General features: G+C 37.2%; 1 protein-coding gene across 1 annotated transcript; it reads left to right on the top strand.

Moving 5' to 3' along the window:
- The first annotated feature begins 2127 nt into the window (after nt 1-2127).
- On the top strand, nt 2128-8369 carry LOC109462832. The gene is made up of 9 exons (XM_019759468.1): nt 2128-2205; nt 2651-3251; nt 4215-4369; nt 4772-4839; nt 5493-5584; nt 5990-6042; nt 6337-6379; nt 6658-6807; nt 7801-8369. The coding sequence occupies exons 1-9, from the start codon at nt 2178-2180 to the stop codon at nt 8180-8182; spliced, it is 1572 nt and encodes a 523-aa protein (XP_019615027.1). The 5' UTR covers nt 2128-2177; the 3' UTR covers nt 8183-8369.
- Nucleotides 8370-13220: the final 4851 nt, after the last annotated feature.

Genomic DNA, 13220 nt, shown 5'->3' with positions numbered 1-13220 from the left:
TCAAGAACTATCTTTGAAGGTGAAACCAAAATTATACACAAAAGACTTCTTTTCTTTATTCATAAAGGCATAAGTCTTATAATCATATTATGGTGTTTGTACCATTGAAAGATTTATTTCAAAGACCTTTGTGATATTTGTTTATCGGTCATATCTTTGTTTCGTATAATTTACCTTGATGATCTTGTCATGATAGTATTAGAGTTGTACTCAGTAGATGTTTTTCCTATAATAATATACTATACTTTGTCATGGATGAGGTTGAATTTGATGACCTTTTCAAGAACTGTCTTTGAAGGTGAAACTTAGCCAAAATCATACAGAGCACAAAAGCCTTCTTTTCATTCATAAACTAAGGCATAATACAATCAGGTGTTTGTACCATTGACAGGTTTATTTCAAAGACCTTTGTGATATTTGTTTATCGGTCATATCGTATAATTTAGCTTGATGATCTTGTCATGATAGTATTAGAGTTGTAGAGACAGTTGTAGAGTTGTAGTTCTACAGACTTTGGTTTGTTATGAGTTGTAGATGTTCTACAGATTTTGGTAAAGCGAGAATCTAAAGGCTCTGCTTTGATATGGATCTATAGATTTTGGTCCACTTTCTCTTTCTCAACCTGAGCAACCATCTAAATGTTCTCAGTTTATCATGAGAACAACTGAGATACATGCTTCATGTTCCTCTTTGGCAGGAAGCGATGAAGTGTGCAAATGTTCCTCTTTTAGCATCTGAAACCTTACAAACAAGAATATTAAGTCAGTTATTTGTAAAAACTTCTGTTGTCTTACTCGGGTGAACTTTGTCATTTGTTTGAGTTACCAAAATATATGCAAATCTTATCCAAGTAGTTTATTGTGAAATCCATAACAAAAAATCTGTGCTGATTTAAAGGACAAAAGAAAGGCACTGTAACTGTGTTTTACTACTGTAGTATTTAATTGTTATTTTTAAGTCGTTGAAAGACTAAGGGAAGTCTACCTTGATTAAATGGTCACAGGTGTACACCTGAAACATCAATGTTACAACCATATGTTTTCTACTGAGTTTTAATTCCAGGGTTACCTGCCAAAAATGACTTATGTAACACTAACACGTGTATCTACGTAGCACTGCATAATATAAGGAGACTGCATAAGGTTTAGTATAATGAAACTGTGAAAGCATTAGGCATTATATAATATCTGCTGTACACATTCACATGGTGTCGATTATCTGAGTTTACACCAGTTATGTCATTAGTCTGCTGTTCCAACTGTCAATGACGAATAACTTTATATATGCAGCAAATGTTGGTGACAGACAACCAAATGCAAGTGGAAATATGAAAAGTTGGTCCATTACGTACTTTATATATAATATTCGATTATAAAGTGCACATGTGGGTATTGCTCTATTTTCATGTATGTAATACCATAAACAAGGTGAATGATGTTAACCTATGTTATGAAAGAACTGCAGGCTCCAACATGGGAAAATCTTCATTGAGATTAGTAAAATCAATCTTCTTTATGCAGTTCTTGTACTGACTTGTGTTCTTACTTCAGTCTCACAGACATTATCACATCTGCATCAGGATGGTATTAATTTAAAATAACTCGTTCTGACCTATAACCGCACCAAATCGTCTGGATGAACTGCAGCCGGTTCACCTTACAGTAAATGAAGAATTGATTCCCCATTCAAAGGCATAAACTCAGTGTTGACGTCGACACATTCCTATACCACACAGCACTTCTCACATACATGTACTGTAAAAAAAGTGAGGGAGGATGGCACATCCTGTGTCATGAGGCCCCCCCTCTCTGTTTTGAGTGGACTCCTCCATCCCATCATCCCTTGCGAGTCAGTGTACCGCCATTTTGTTCAGTGACAGCAGTTTCTATTTGGCTGAAGGTAACTTGAAGTAATTTACCTTGTTGAAGCAAGGGGCAGAATAAAAACAACTGGTACGAATGTGAAAATAAAAAATAGTTTTATGATTTTTAATGCTGTTCTGTGTAGTGGAGACGCTCAAAACTTTCTAAAAATAATTTTTGATCTAATTTACTAGGCACGGATCCCCCCTTTCTGGTTAGAATGTTCCACTGCGGAGGTAAAATGAACTGCAACCTTACTGTACAGGTCTGGAGAGAAATCCACGTTCCTTGACAGCCCAGGATATCCAAAAGAAAATGGCCAGTAGTACAAGAAACGGTGCAGGTCAGTACATAAGTTGCTTATTCTGCATAGTTATATACAAAAGTAACGCACTCCTTTCTCAGCACGATCAACTTGATGATAGCCGGGTCACTTCAACTGGAAGAGGAACACCTAGCTGTAGTGGTACTCAGCACTGGAAATCCAGTGCACCTCGACTGAGTATAGGGGGTTGGTGCAGGATTTTGCCATTTTTACAAGAATAACACAGTCTGTAATCCTAGAATTTTATAATCTCAATGGAAAAATATAATTTTGGAATAATAACCAATCTGAAAATTGATATGAGGAAGCTGGTTATGAGGGAGCAGCTCCATCTCATTCCCCGGTTTCCAAAAAAATCACTAATAGATTTCACATTCCTTAATGTGTCTTCCCGTGTATTTCAGTGTTTTCTAGTAAATAGGCTTACTGTTGATACTTACCAATTCTTGCCCTTGTTTTATAGAAAGAAATTGGAATACATTCATTTCGCACTTGGATGGGCTGCTGAAGGACTGTCGTCGGAGAAGGGACACAACAGACATCGCAGAGGTCAACGTTTTTATTGAGCGGATTCTTGTGCTGACGACAAATGCAACAAAATTGGAAAGAGCCTGCCGTACTCTCCCGCTCCATGATGACTTCCGGGTAGAGGTCTTGCAGATAGCAAGAGAACTGCGCCTACTGCTCAAGGAATGGAATGATAAACGAGTAAGCATTCTCACAAGTAACGAAGGATCACAGCGAGCAAAGGTCGCAGAAACCTTTACACCTGTACCCAGTCTCACAGGAGATGGACCAGGTCGTCCACGCAAAGACATTGACCTCGATGATGTGTTGCACCACATAATCCACCTGGATTATACTGTGACTGACTTATCTGAGAAATATAACGTGCATAGATCTACCATCTATCGCAGATTAAAAGAAAATCACATTGATCTAAAGAACGAGAGATACACTACCGGTAACCTTAGTCAGAGTGATCTGCAAGAGTTGGTCAGAGAGGCGAAAGATAATCTTGGATTCCACCAGATGGGTCAAAAGGTGATGCTCGGCTACCTACGGTAAGCTCATATAATATTATATCATAATGATATGATGATATCATATGATAAATGAATGAATGAATGAAGACGTTTACAGCATGCAAAATACCTAGTTGCCCAGTTGCCCCAGGCAACCAAATTTTACTTGGGGCAACCTATATACATCATTAAGAAGCTACAATTACTAGTAAATAAATTTGATTTCTTGTCATTTCTTAGTAGTGGTAATCAGGTAAGAACAGGTATGTTTCAATATAGAAGGTTTGTCTAAGCTCATTAGAAATAGAAATTTATATTTACAGCTTAGATGTATGAAGGGGAACATAGATTGTATCAGTTTATAAAGATCTGCTCTCTCTTTGTTGTATAGTTTACATTCTATAGTTACAAAATGTTTCCCATCTTCGATTCTACCTAGGTCACATCATGATCACTCCCATGTACTGACATTTTCGTTGTTCAAGCTATAGGGGAGTGCGGACTCTGTAGGAGTTATTATAGTAAATTTCTTTTGAGAAAGTTTGAAAGTAGATGTCATTCAAACGCTGATAAATGGAATTAGTAATTTGAGAAGTACAATGTATTTGTGTTAGGTGATATGGGACAATGCCGTATATAAAACCATCCTCCAGGGAATTCTGAACTCCAGATGCCCAACATCTGGCACCAGCTTTTTCTTGTTCTATTTGACAATAAAGAGCATATGACCGAAAACTGTCTGCTGATACTTTCTGGCAAATTTTGATATAGTGTTTGATAGCATTTAGGGAGGCTTCCACCTGGATGAGAAACCAGCCTAATTCTGCTCTTAAAACGAGGCCACGCGCTGATCTAGGTATATGTAGAGTTTGAAATTAAGGTGGATTGATTAAAATAATATGTGGCATAGATATCACTTTCAATTTTTAGCTGACTCCAAGATCCAGTCTTAAATACAATAACAAATAATTTAATACTATTAACAAATATGTGTATCTTCAGTTCTACCGGTGTCAGGGCCAAGAGGGAGGAGGTCCGGGAGGCTTGTCGTGCAGTGGACCCTGTGGGAACGGCCCTGCGCCATCCCCTGTTTAGGAGCAAGATCACCAGCCATGCGGCGTACTCCACACCGCATGCACAGTACCTATGGCATATAGGTAAGGCAATGTTCTGTGGTATGTTCATGTACATATAGTAAATTAGTGCAAGCATGCTTGTAGACTAGTCATACTATTTTGGAAATGTAGACCCCTGATGTCCAATGTCACATGCATGTAATTAAACTGAAGTTAAGTAGTCATCAGCATGGTGCAGGTTTTTAAATAGTGGGAGATCCCATCTCTTGGTATAACAGACTTGAAACAAGTGAGGGCTTGAGTTTTTATTTGGCTTTTCAATTTTACCTGTAGATTCCCTTAGATTTTATATGTTTTAATCAGAGCAACTGTTTTTATGAAGGGCCATCCGAGGGATAGGTTACTATGGGAAAATTAAACTTAACTTCTACCTTTATCCTAGTTGTGCATGTAGCATTGAAATTGCAATTTGTTACGTTTCAGATGGTGTGGAAAAGCTTAGCATGTATGCAATCTACTCTACTTCAGTTGTAGATGGGCACTCCAAGAAGGTAAACAGATAATTAGTCATTTTTTCTAGGGTTGGGCGGAAAACAGGAAACACATTTTCTTTGCTAGAACCTATCATTTTTAAGGATGATATGAAATGTTGCATTTTGTCTCTTAAACTATTGAAATTGAACAAATGTCTTAGAACTAATTAGGTGTTTGATGATCGTGAGTAAAGGGACTCTTTTTCCACCAAGTCTTCTATTCAGCCAACGTTTCGGTGGCCGTCTGTCACCTTCCTCAGGGCAATTCTGACTGGTTCACATTGTCCGGCAGCACAGGTGTCTCTGCTATAGATGGATTCCCAAATGTACATTGTTGACATATCTACACATATGCATGTCGTTGATTGGATTACAGGAAAATGTATCTACAATGTGATCCGAAATGTGAAGGGAGTTGTATGTATACATAATGGTGGTCAGTTATTCAACAGTTACAGAGAACTAAGTAAGAACAGATTCCACAAAGCAGTTCCAAACGTACAGAAGTGCCATATGTACATGCTAGTCACAAAAATGTTGGCTGAATAAAAGTCTTGGTTGTGTAAAAAGAGTCTCTTTACTTACCAACCTGATGAAACTATTCTTACATGTAGACTAGTATTCACGGATGTTTGTTTATCATAATCATATACATGTACATTTGTATGCAGGTTATGGCAGTCAATGTTGCAGGGGCCAAGAAACCGCACCACGTGTTTAAAGCTTTCTACACAGCATTTACTTTATATGGGATTCCAAGCATGTAAGATTGTTTAAATCTACCTATATAGTAATAAAGAACTTGAAATAACAACCCTGCATATACATGTTATCATAGGTAAGACTTGAGCTTTGGATGGATTTCTGACATAGTAACTGCATGAATATATAAATCCTTATAGAAACGTCTTGGCATTTCTAAACAAGCTATCAATGTAGCTTTTACCACATGTCCTGCAGAGCCCAAATATGTAGATGGGTTTCACATACAGTACCACCCACATAGTGCCCTGTATATGATATGGGGGTATTAACCGTGCAACGCATCACACTGCAGTACGCAACAAATGTGTACAAAAATGCCAGCAGGACAAGGGAAGGTGAATTGCATAATGGTGACTAAATTTAGGCAGATGAGTACATTGTTGGAACTTCTTCCCAAACACAGGGTACGTGTTGACCATGGCTATGAGAACAAGCATGTTAAAGACTTCATGGATGGTAAATATTTTCTTTTTAATTTTTATTCACGTATAGACACTAGAAAGTTCTTACTCTAGCTTTTTTCCATTTAAATTGTATTCTCAAACCTTCAGTTCCTTTTGATCAACATAGCATATAACATAAAGAAGTGATGCAGTCAGATGTAATTGACATGAATTTACAAAGAGTCATTGCCGATAGATGTATTGTTATTCTGTTGCACAATTGCTATTGATACAATAACTAAATGGATGCATTTATGTAAGCTTTATCAGCCAATACAGTTGTTTCATATTCCTCTCCTTCCTCCAGCTTACCACCAGAGAGAAGCATGCATTGCTGGCGAAAGCATAAGGTGAGACCAACTTTTGAAATCATTTAATTTTGCTTAATTTTAACGATATCAAAAGGTACATGTAGGTATGATGTCATTTTATTACTGAAGTATAAGAGATACAAATGTAATAAATACAAATTGCATATTTATCAAGTACATTTATAAAGCTTCTTGCAACAAAATTACCATGGTTACAGACATACATGTTACAGTGACAAGTCTTACAAATATGCTTCCATTTTGTTGTATAGAAATGGCTTTAAATTTCAAGTTACATTTTGGCTTTTTTTTTCTAGAAATCAACCAGTGGAAAGGTGGCACATAAATGAAGAGACGTATTGCCTGTTCACCTTCCGGGACATCTTTGAAAGTCTTGAAGAAGAAGGCCATCTTGACAGGGACAACAGAACAGACCTGATGCTATTGCACTATGCATTCCTTCCAAGGTAATTTCCCCTTATCATTGTGTCAATAAAGAATCATATAATCTGTCTGTTTTAGTGCCCTGAGCATGTCCTGCAGCTGATCCTAAAAGTGGAGTGGCACTTTTTCATTGAACTAATAATTGCAAGCAGAAACTTTCTTTCAACTTTCAACTGCTCTTGAATATAACCAACCACTCCTTTAAAACTGTGCTAGTTATCCTTATTGTTCAATACAATGTGAGTCTTATACTGTACTTCAATAATAGGATTGGGTACTTGATGGATTTAGTGATTGATTGGCTGTGGGTGGCAGAACATGGCTCAGTACTTACAGCACAACCGTCACAGAAGAGGGCACAATTGGAATCCCTTCTTTCAGGATTGAATGGAAAAAAATGACTCTCTTTCTCTCTATACAGTTTAATGTCTGTTGGTCCCCGTCTTTCCGAGGGTTATACATGCTTGCACACTGATGTGGAGGCTTATTGGTCTGGCAAATTCTAGATCTCTGTCCTTGGACTTCTTAGCCTGAGTGTCAGCCTTGTAACGGATTCCAAAGCTAACAAGTTTGACACTCAGGCTACGGACCTCTGGCATGCCTTTGGCTCCTTGGCATCCTGTTTTTAATGGCTGGATGCCCTGCCAAAATTTTTACAGCTTTCAGAGACTGGCTGGATAAATCTTAGACCTTGGGTAGACCTTCATGCAGTTAACCAAAAGGGGGAGATAAAATTTGGAATAACTCAAAAAATACTAGCAGGGATGGCAACATGCACCTTGTGATGAAGGACGTTATCCAGAGTATCTGGCTGTCTAACAAACAAAAAATCAAGAAACAAACTCAAAATGACTTTAAACCTGTTTACAGTTGTCCGGAATTCAGACCTTGCAGATCCTTCACTGAGGATTCAGATTCAATCCTCAGAGCTGGAAGGTCCAGGAGCTCGGCCTGGGCCAATCCCCCATAGTTCTCAATATGCATATCTGTAATCTTTTTGCTTATTATCTGTGCAGAATCAACTTCATCATGGCTGCAACCATCAAAACATGGAACAGCCACAAGAATAGGAGCCTCAAGCACAAGACACTGGACAGGGTGTGGGAGGACTCTGTCAATGCAGCTGGTAATGAAAACAAAACAGCCATCAAAAACATCCCACCTCCAAAATGTTCACAGAAGTATGATGTCCAAGTTGACATGAGTGACTTTGAAAGTCTGTATGAAAATGTCAAAGAGGATGATCTCACAGACCCAAGGGTCGCAACAATGCCCGTTGCCTTAAAAGAATACTTAGATCAACACCTTCATGATCAGGATAACTATGATAATGACAATGGAAGAAGTAAGTTCCTCTCAGCAAAGAATCTAACGAGACAGTGGATTCAATCATTGTAGGTCAACAATATTACAGTTTTACATTTTCTATGACACCTGACCATGTTGATAGATCAAAAAAACATTACTCTTAGTATCTTACCATAATATATGAATCCACTTTGTCGTTACCTTCGCCAAGAAGGTTATGTTTTCAGAGGCGTTTGTGTGTCTGTGTATTTGTGTGTTTGTAAAGAAGATAACTTGATAAGGCCTTAAGGTGTCCTCCCTGGCTAATTTGGCATTTTAGCTTTCCATCGTTTTCTCACAAAGAAATTTAGAAAGAGCTGTAGTTGTACTGAATATTGATACCTGGGTACAAAAGGGTTATAAACATGATTTTTTGGACCATATGGATGACGTCATCACATTTTGTTGCCCCAAATGTAATTATCTTTAAAGTTATAATATAGCACTTTGGTACAAGTAACTGAAATAAAAGAATGATTTTCATGTGCATAATGGTCAAAGCTACAAACGTATGTTTGCACAAATTGATATCTACTAATTACCCGTAGTTATTAGAGAATAACCTAACTGCCTAATTAAAATCTAGTTATTCTCTAATAACTACGGATAATTAGTAGATATCAATTTGTGCAAACATACGTTTGTAGCTTTTACTATTATGCACATGAAAATCATACTTTTATTTCAGTTACTTGTACCAAAGTGCTATATTATAACTTTATTAAAGATAATTACATTTAGGGCAATAAAATGTGATGACGTCATCCATATGGTCCAAAAATTCATGTTCATAACCCTTTTGTACCCAGGTATCAATATTCAGTACAACTATAGTTCTTTCTAAATTTCTTTGTGAGAAAATGATGGAAAGCTAAAATGCCAAATTAGCCAGGGAGGACACCTTAATGGATTGTCTTGATATTTGGTAGGTGGGTAGGTCTATTTGCATAATCAGGGGGATTAATTATATAGTTTGAGTCATAAAGTCTTTGCTGAGAGGAACATACTTCTCCCATTGACTTTTCTCCATTGTACACTGTTGAAATGTATATAGAAGACTTTTACAAAGAGATTCCTTATGTTACACTGTTGAAATGTGTATACAATACTTTGCCAGAGTATGAATAGTATTCCTTATGTTACACTGTTGAAATGTGTATACAAGACTTTGCCAGAGTATGAATAGTATTCCTTATGTTACACTGTTGAAATGTGTATACAAGACTTTGCCATAGTATGAATAGTATTCCTTATGTTACACTGTTGAAATGTGTATACAAGACTTTGCCAGAGTATTAATCCCTGTATTACACTGTTTAAATGTGTATACAAGACTTTGCCAGAGTATGAATAGTATTCCTTATGTTACACTGTTATTCAAAAGACTGACAAAGTGAGTCTGTGAGATCATCCTCTTTGACATTTTCATACAGACTATGTTACACTGTTGAAAATGTATATGCAAGAGAGTATTCCCTGTGCTACACTGTTACAATGTATATACAAGACTTTGAAACAGAGTATTCCCTACCTTAAACTGTTGAAAATGTACATTTATATAAGACTTTGACATAGGGTATTCCCTAAGTTAGACTGTAAAAAAGGAATATATGTACAAGACTCTGATACGGAGTTTCCATGTTATATTTTACAAAATGTATATTCAAAACTAGCCTCTACACCTTCAGGAAGCAGCTGGAATGAGTAAAAAGTGGCCAAATAGATAATATGCCAGGGGAGTTGGTCCGCCAAGTTTGCCACCCCAGGAATTTTGACTGAAAAATCAAAATTTTGTCTGAAAAACTAACTAAACTAAAGGAAATGTAAACGCACATTCATTAGCAGTTGTGTGTCGTGAGTGTTAGGTATGTCTGCTGATAAGCCGTTCCTATATGACTGCTCACCACACATATTGTTGTAGTTGCATGTTGCAACGACATTTCTTAACCAGCACTGCATGCATACCGCACCAAAGTGCAATTGTAATACTAGTATATGCTGTTCAGGGGAGCATTGTAAAGAATAATAGCGATCGTATGCTAACTGTCCTGGTTTGGACATTTGCGACCTCCTGTTGACCTGTAAGAAGTCTAATCAACAAGTGAATGCACCAATATTCCACCGTTAAAAAACGTAGTTAGTGATTAGCGCTGCATATATACAACTGACAAGTTACCCAAAAAGTTATGTCAATCATCATTAAGGCTATTAACATGTACAAAAAATCTGTTAACGTAGAAATAGCATATAATAATGGACTATTTGTTTCATAAAGATTATGGTGTTGAAATCTAAGCGCTTGAGTCCTTTGTGAAAAGTCGCAAATATTTTTAGGGATTACATTGACCCTAATTCCCCATTTCAGACATTCCAGAGCAGACATAGATGTGTAACGTGATCGTCATATATAGGTGTGTTTTTCACAGCTTGCAGTAGTGCGCGGTGAAGGACATATGTATCTGGTTTCTACGGCGCACGTATGCGCGGTGCGAAGCACCTATATATCTATTGTCACGACAGACATGTGATGTACGGTACATCAACTTAAACTTATTGTGTACCAAAATCACTTCCCATGTCTTCCCCCAAAATTTTTTCTCTCTTTTACTGAAGAAACTCCAAATTGATGACGATAACATTCCAGTTTTGATTCGAAAGAGCACCTGTACTGATCTAACTCATACTTATATCATTAACTTTGAAAGAAGATCAGACAAAGACATGGTTTTGAAACAGGCGTCTGGGTTTTAATCTAGAAAAGGATGATTTTTCAATCAATAACATACGCCTCTCTCTAGCCATACTAGAATTTGATGTAATTGACATACGTTTTCAAAATTTCTTCTTGGAGTCCATTCAAAATCATCCAACGACGCTGTTCGAGGAGAGTTAGGGTCTTTGCCCAATATTATGATATCTGCTAAAATTCAGGTCATTAAATACTGGCACCGTTTAATAAACTTACCTGAGGACTCTCTGCTTCATGATGCATACAAAACTGTATTTACTGATGACCACGACTGGATTAATCATGCTAAAGACATTCTCAACTACTACGGCTTTGGACATATATGGATGAAACCTGAAGCTTATAAAGCAGATTATATTACACACCATCTTCGCCATTGGCTGCAAGATACACATATACAAGAGTGGTTTACTTGCATTAGAAATAATTCTAAGCTGTCTTTTCTTAACAAATTAAAAAAAACAGTTATGAACAAGAAACAAACCTTTATGATATAGATAACTTTGCCTTCGCATATATGTCTGTCATGAAAACCAGATATATTTCGGCTTCACCTGACACACACGTGTCGTGTAAAACTGACACATGTATATGTCCTTTCATGACAAACATGTATGCGGGAGTCATAGCAAATATGTCTGTCATGAAAACCATGATATATATCGGTCTTCACCTGACACACATGTGTCGCGTAAAACTGACACATGTATATGTCCTTTCATAACAAACATGTATGCGGGAGTCATCGCATATATGTCTGTCATGAAAACTATGATATATATTTGTCTTCACCTGACACACATGTGTCGCGTAAAAACTGACACATGTATATGTCCTTTCAGGACAGACATGTATCGCGGGAGTCATCGCATATATGTCTGTCATGAAAACTATGATATATATTGGTCTTCACCTCACACACATGTGTCGCGTAAAACTGACACATGTATATGTTCTTTCATGACAAACATGTATGCGGGAGACATCGCATATATGTCTGTCGTGAAAACCAGAAATATATTTGTCCTCACCTCACATACATGTGCGGTGGAAAAATGACACGTGTTTATGTTTTTTTTATATTCACATATATTTATTGGGTATTAGGCAAATAGCAAAAATTGCTTATATGACACCTTCTACTAAAAAACAACAACGAATATAAACACATTGGCAATATACATGCATAATTACAAACAAGACAAACCAAGATACATACAAACAAGTTGGTGATCTATCAATTATGGAGAATCTACCCGTACAGTAAATGACGTTTTGAACTGCATCAAAAACATTACAGTTTTGTAGGTGTGAAAGTGATGTAGACCCTCGAAGTAGTAACAAACACAGAGAACTGTCATTGAAATGCTGTAACTCTACTATGTTAGAAAGAGATGATAACAGAGTACTTCTTTGACTGGAATATAAAGTTTACAATGTAGGAAGTAGTGCTCAGTTGTTTCACTATGATAGCCACATCTACATGTAGGGTGGTCAATACAATAATGTTGAAATAGATGGTAGTTTAACTGACTGAAATTTAGACGGAGCCTTGTGTGATGAACAGCGGAGTGTCTTTGGCCATGACAGAAATGGAAGTGTTTTGTCGGTCTGTTGAATAGTGAATCCAACTCATTTTTTAAGATGTTCATTGTGAGAGAGGCTTGGATATTGGGGGGTAGATCATTCCACAAATAAATAGTTGAGGCTAGGGTAGGAATGATTTTTTATACTTTTCAGTTTTACAGGCAATAGGGGAGAAATTCTGGTTGGCGCGAAGGTTGTATGGGACAGAGTCACGAATACGTGATGGAATTAGATCTTGTAAATACTGTGGTGCAAGACCATTTAAAATTTTCCAAAATTGGATCAGTTTATGTTTTTGCCTTCTGTCAGGATATGTGTATATGTCCTTTCTGGCGACAGACATGTATGCGGGAGGCATCGCATATATGTCTGTCATGAAAACCATGATATATATTTGTCCTCACCTCACATACATGTGCGGTGGAAAACTGACACATGTATATGTCCTTTCATGACAGACATGTATGCGGGAGACATCGCATACATGTCTGTCTTGAAAACCTGATATATATTTGTCCTCACCTCACATACATGTGCGGTGGAAAACTGACACATGTATATGTCCTTTCAGGACAGACATGTATGCGGGAGACATCGCATATATGTCTGTCATGAAAACCTGATATATATTTGTCCTCACCTCACATACATGTGCGGTGGAAAACTGACACATGTATATGTCCTTTCAGGACAGACATGTATGCGGGAGTCATCGCATATATGTCTGTCATGAAAACCATGATATATATTTGT

This window comes from Branchiostoma belcheri, unplaced genomic scaffold (assembly GCF_001625305.1).
Source record: "Branchiostoma belcheri isolate BF01 breed outbred unplaced genomic scaffold, Haploidv18h27 scaffold1, whole genome shotgun sequence".
Lineage (NCBI taxonomy): Eukaryota > Metazoa > Chordata > Leptocardii > Amphioxiformes > Branchiostomatidae > Branchiostoma > Branchiostoma belcheri.
Note: the sequence above shows the minus strand (reverse complement) of the source record. Positions and strands in the feature narration are given on the sequence as shown.

Bases quoted from the DNA above. Each gene is read 5' to 3' on its own strand.
- LOC109462832 (XM_019759468.1), top strand. From the start codon at position 2,178: ATGGCCAGTAGTACAAGAAACGGTGCAG. The intron at 2,206-2,650 runs GTCAGTACATAA...CTTGTTTTATAG, and splicing joins TAGTACAAGAAACGGTGCAG to AAAGAAATTGGAATACATTC. The intron at 6,043-6,336 runs GTAAATATTTTC...TCCTTCCTCCAG, and splicing joins TGTTAAAGACTTCATGGATG to CTTACCACCAGAGAGAAGCA.